At 43.8% G+C, this 5,634-nt stretch overlaps 1 protein-coding gene across 5 annotated transcripts in view; it reads right to left on the bottom strand.

The window, feature by feature from the left end:
* COBLL1 (cordon-bleu WH2 repeat protein like 1) overlaps nucleotides 1–843 on the bottom strand; it is a 159,770-nt gene extending 158,927 nt beyond the window's left edge. For 4 of the 5 annotated variants that reach the window (XM_024735913.1, XM_024735914.1, XM_024735916.1 and 1 more), the window contains exon 1: nucleotides 587–673. In XM_024735913.1, coding sequence (XP_024591681.1) covers nucleotides 587–596 — 10 coding nt within the window. In that variant the 5' untranslated portion in view covers nucleotides 597–673. Of the gene's footprint in view, nucleotides 1–586 lie in introns of all 5 variants that reach the window. The other variant, XM_024735915.1, reaches the window with a different exon arrangement.
* Nucleotides 844–5,634: the final 4,791 nt, after the last annotated feature.

The following is a 5,634-nucleotide window of genomic DNA, read 5'->3' as shown; positions in this document are numbered from 1 at the left end:
GCCCGAGCCGCCCCTAGCCCTGGACCAACCCGCCCGCCTCCCGGCTGCGCTTCCACCTGCGGGCCCGGCTCCCAACCCGCGGGCAGCGCCGCCGGAGGGTCTACCGGCTGCCGGGAGCCGCGGCGGCTGGAGGTGGCGCTGCAGCCCCCGCCCCGTGGGGTTACTGGGTAGCCATTTGGCGCCTCTTGGGGAGGGAGCGGAGCTACCCAGGCTGGAAGGAGGAGGAGCGGGGCGAGGGGCGAGGCGCACAGGCACAGCCGCCAAGGCGGCAGCGCGATCCCGGGCTTCTCAAACAAAACGCCCTGGGAAAACTTTTCGCAAAGAAAAGTTGGGAGGGCTCCTTTCTCTTTTCCCACCCAGGGCTCCTACTTTCTTTTCAAAAGGAAACAGTGGCTGCCTGTTCTCTCCCGCGGCTTCCTCTCCCACTCTTCCCTCCCCCGGCCCGCGCGCTCGCATTCGGCTCTCAAGCCGGGACTGGGAGGAAGGGGAAAGCGGCAGCCTCTCCGCGAGCTCAGCCCAGCGCCTCCCCTACCCCGCGGGCGGGTGCCGGGCGCGATAGAGCCTCTCCCCGGGCCGGCTGACTCACCCTGCCCCATTTCCCTCCCCGGAGCCCGGGAGCTCGCAGCTGTCTCCGCCGGACCTCCACCCAGAAGTGGCGACGGGGCTCGGCGGCATCGGAGCGAGACAGGCAGCGAGCCGGAGAGAGAAACGGGGCGGGGGTGGGCGAGTGGTAATTTCCTTCCCCCGGGGCTTCGGGGCTTTGGGGTCTAGTTGGGGAAGCCGAACGGAACGGAGGCTCCCGCGCAGCGTGTTCCCATTCCCACCGCTAGGGCGTCGCTTCGAGAAGCCCGGCGCTCCCCAGCCGTACAGGTGGGGAGGAAGGGAGGGTACCTGCCCTGCGAGGAGCGGAGGGGAGGACCCGGGCGCCGCGGAAGTGCCGGGAGAAACTGGCGGAACAGGGCCTGCAGCTTGCCCTCCCTGCAGTCTGACCTTCCCCGTCCAGGGTGCTTCCCCTCCCCCAACCTGACCTCTAAGGTTGCTATTCTGCTAAAAGCACACCTGTGACACTGTGATCTTTCTAATTGGTGGCAGGTTTAAGGTTGCCCTGTCTTCAGACGTATATGTCTTTCGTTCTTTCTTTGTTTTAAGCCTGTAACAGCTATGACCGGACAATATTATGTCTGATGACAATCTGTAAACTAGGAATCGAATGATAGGTTTTATACACCTCTTGAAAGTTTTACGGGAAGAAAGGAATCCCTTAGACAACCGTGTACTTGTTTATACATTTTAGTTCCCACGTGCATGCTCTTTACGTGATTCTTTACACCTGACAAACAGGTATATTTGCATACCTTTATGTTATTATACGTGCCAATTGTTGTAAGGTGCAAGCCACTTTTGACGGGTCTAAAAGCTTGCGTTCAGAAAAAATAACGTGAAATTAATTAAGAAATTAACTTTACGGTTTAAAAATTAAAATATTTCAATAAACTGTAGTAGAGAGGTTAAGTGAAAGAGCGTCCTAAAAGAGGCTCTACTGTGGTATTAGCATCATGTAACACAATTGTGTTAGCCCCTTCAACCAGTTGATAGAATAATATTTGGTAGGTGGTAAAAATTAAATTGATACTTAGGACCAATGCTTGACTAAATGCTCTTTAAGGTATATATCCATTGTAGCAACCAAAAAGATTGCTGAAACGAAGTAACATACTAAATACTTAGTAATATGCCGTTTGTCTCTTATGGACAGACATCAGTATTTATTCCTTCCTGTGCATAATATATGCCTTTCAGTGTATCTCTACATATGAAAAGAAAAAAAAAGTAGCTTATTTGGATTACAATATCAAAACCATATATGAAAAAAAAAAAAACATATATGAAAAAGTTGGTTTTTAATATTTTACTTAATATTAATCAAATCAGTTCATTTAAATCCATCTGGATTTTAGTCTAAACACAGTTTAAACAATTTCATGAATCAGTTATGCCTCTGAGTGACTAGCTTTTACAGTTGCTCACACAGACAATAATGTAAACATTGAGTAATAGAGAAACTACTTAAAGTCTGTAGCTTTCAATCACCAGATGAAGATTAAACTTTAGTTTCAGCCTTAATTTATGGCATGCTAGTAATTTTATTAACTCCATGAATCTAATCTGACCATAAAACCCTAGCATAACATTTCATAACTGCTGAAGGCATTTGGAGTGCTTACCCATTTTTTCTGTCCTCTTTCTGGTTTTAGGTGTAGGGGAGGATTATACTCTCCACCCCACTGAAATTAGGTATCATGATGTAAGTTTGCTTTAGTAAGTAAATGTGAGCAGACATGAAATGTTTCATTTCCTGGTAGAATCACTTAAGGGCCAGTGCTGGATTTTCTATGCTCTCTTCCCTTGCTGCTGCAATCATGGAAGTTTATATTAAGATGGAGGTAGCACAGGACTGAAGGATCCTGGCATGCTGTACAATCCTGAGCAGAGCTGTCCTGGAGAGCCCAGAACCTACAACAGAATCTGCATAAAGCAAGAAATAAACTTGTGTTGGGGTAAGCTTCTAAAATATTGCAGTGATTTGTTGTCCAGCATTACTTAGCCTACCTTAGATATAATTATATTTGACAACTTTCAGAATCCCTAATAGGCTAGGCTTGATGTTCTCATACGGAAGACACTAAACTATCCCCCCTGTAGTCTGCTGGTTACATAGTTCATTAGCAAAACAGTAATCAAAGTTGCTATAAATCTTTGTACGTGATAGTGGAAAACTACCCCCCCACACATCCATCCTTCCCTCTCCTTGTGATGACCTATTGCAAAATTGTCCAAGTTTCCAAGATTCTGCTCAATTTCTCTCTGTTCGGAAATCTCCCTTGCCCACTCCATCAAATCATTTTTAATTCATGTGCCTAAGTGTTATATCCTCTGGAAGACTTTCTGGACTGCACATGGAGAATTAGCCCTTCCTTTTCTTAGCCCCCTTTAGATTCTGCCAGGTGGGACCAGGCCCCATGACACTTTGTTTCAGTTACTCATTTACACAAGCAAAGAGTTGGAGTGCTTAAGGGGCCACATTTTATCCTTTGTGTCCTGCAAGGACAGCGCAGAATACAGGAAGCTCTCCGCATATATATGTGGAATGAATTACGGAGTAAGGGAATCCTTAAGGACTCCACTCCTAGGGTACTTGTAAGAGGTGAGTGGGACCTCAAGTCGCAGAAACACTTTTCAATTCAGAGGGACCAGTAGACCATTGTAAACAGAACAGATAAAAGTTGAGTTTGTTCTAGTAGGGAGAGAAGACATTTTCCACAAGGTAACCTGATGGAGTTAGTTTCAAAATCACTACTGTCTATAAAGTAAAAATATAAATTACACTTTTCATGGCTCTATGTTTGGATTTATAATTGTATTATCAAGTTATACCTTTTATTATAATCAAACATTCTAGAGATTAAAAGTACAGAAATAGTGCTTTCTGGTCAATTTCAATGAGCTTTAAACTCATCAGATTTTATACTTTGAAACTTGGACAATCATTGAACTTTTTTTCATAACAGACTTCAAGTAGATTATATATTTATGAATTAAATTTTATTTCAATAAAGGGAATATTTATTGAATGTCTGCAATACGAAGCATTGTGCTAGGGAAACAAAAGATGGCAAAGATATTGCCTCTGCCCTGGAGGGGCTCACAGACCACTGGGATCATCAGTAATATTTTTGTGGCACTCAACCAAATGAAAGTTAAAGGAAACTGGTCAATAACCTGTAGGAGTCTACTTCTCTCCCAAAGGATAAAGTTAAATGTATTTTCAGTCCTACTTATCAAAAGAAGAAATGCCTGAGTTTAATATGCTATGTCTCTTATAAATGGCACTATATTTCTATATCATCATATACATTTCTAGGCAAAGACTCTCTTATTAACATGCATACTTTCCAGGATAAAGGTAAGGCCTGGAGAAACGTGCACAGGCATGCAGATGTGTAAAATATTTAGTACAATGGGCATGCAGGAGGGCCAAGTTTTCAGTGCCCATCCAAGTTCTAAGCTGCAGATTCAGATATGTCAGCACCAAGTTGTCTAAAACCCACTTTCTCCTTCCCTCTTTTTTTTTTTTTTTTTTTTTTTTTGCGGTACGCAGGCCTCTCACTGTTGTGGCCTCTCCCGTTGCAGAGCACAGGCTCCGAACGCGCAGGCTAAGCGGCCATGGCTCACGGGCCCAGCCGCTCCGCGGCATGTGGGATCTTCCCAGACCGGGGCACGAACCCGTGTCTCCTGCATCGGCAGGCGGGCTCTCAACCCCTGCGCCACCAGGGAAGCCCTCCTTCCCGCTTTAAGATGTCCTTTTGTCAAAGTGAATTTCTATTAGTAGATTATGTAATCTGTTACTGGTTGGCAGTAAATTTCTTACTCATTGGAAAAGAATAAGCCCTTTTATGTCATTAAAGTATCAGTGCCGTTAAAAATACCCTCGTGATTTAAAATTTAAACACCATTCAAATAATGGATATTTCCTCTCTTTAAAAAAAAAGGCTAAGAGGAAAAGTCAATTCAAATATGTATCTATTTGACATAATACAATTAACAAACTCTTGGTGTTTAGCATTTTAATATTGTCTATTAAATTATAACTGTAACTGGGAACTACGTCTGTCCTTTTATAAGTCTTGAGCTTGGTAAACTCTTAATTGCTTGTCAGTTTCCATGTATCAAAATGTACAATTTTGAGCCAGGCAGCCACTGACTCTGGCTTTCCAGGCATAAAATCTAACAAGTCTCAGCACATTTCCTTCTGGCAAGGCTTGCCACCCCCTCGCCTGCCTTTTCTCTTGGGAGGCTGAGCATGTGTGTGATTAAGTACCACAGTGGTTAAGAGCTCAGCCTCTGGAGCCAGGCAGATTTGAGTTCACATCCCTGGCTTGGCTACTTAGTATCTGGGTGACATGAGGAGAGTTACTGTTCCTGGTAAAGAAAAAAACACCAGTGCAGATAAAATCAGTGTCCAGGGAGGGTAATGGAGATCCTTTTCTTAAGAATGTTACAAATGGGAGCCACCTGTGTCTTGGTTAAGGCTCCGTTTATGAAGCAGAATTCTTCCTGCTCCAAGCTGAGAGTTCTGGCTTTTTGTGCTTTTGATGATCTTGATCACATGACTCAACTAGGGAATCTTCAATTTCCTTATCACTATAATGAGTCTATAAATATTCCATGGTCTTTGAGCTCTTTTTGTCTTTATGCTGAGTAATCAAGATCACTGTGTCAAAAACTATTGAATTTTTATATGTGGATGATTAATAACAAGACTTCGCATTGTAACACCTGAAAAACGCTTTCCTTTACTGACTCTACCTTGAGCCTTTCAGGAGCTTGCAGAGTCAGTCCTATCCCTACTTTACAGTTCTGAGAACTGAAGCAAGTGACTTGCCCGAAGCTGCAATACTAGTGAAGTAGCAAAACTAGGATCAAAAATTACTTCTTCTGGTTTCTATTTTTAAATTTTTTAGTGACACTACAGCTACCTTGCTGCAAGGATAGCACTTAAAAAAAAATGTTATACCACAGCAAATTAATGTTATTATGTAAACAACATGTTGAACATCTTTTCCCATCTCTGAA

Source organism: Neophocaena asiaeorientalis, unplaced genomic scaffold, assembly GCF_003031525.2.
Source record: "Neophocaena asiaeorientalis asiaeorientalis breed wild unplaced genomic scaffold, Neophocaena_asiaeorientalis_V1.1 scaffold72, whole genome shotgun sequence".
In the NCBI taxonomy this organism is placed as follows: Eukaryota; Metazoa; Chordata; class Mammalia; order Artiodactyla; family Phocoenidae; genus Neophocaena; species Neophocaena asiaeorientalis.
This window is presented reverse-complemented; position numbering and strand designations above follow the sequence as displayed.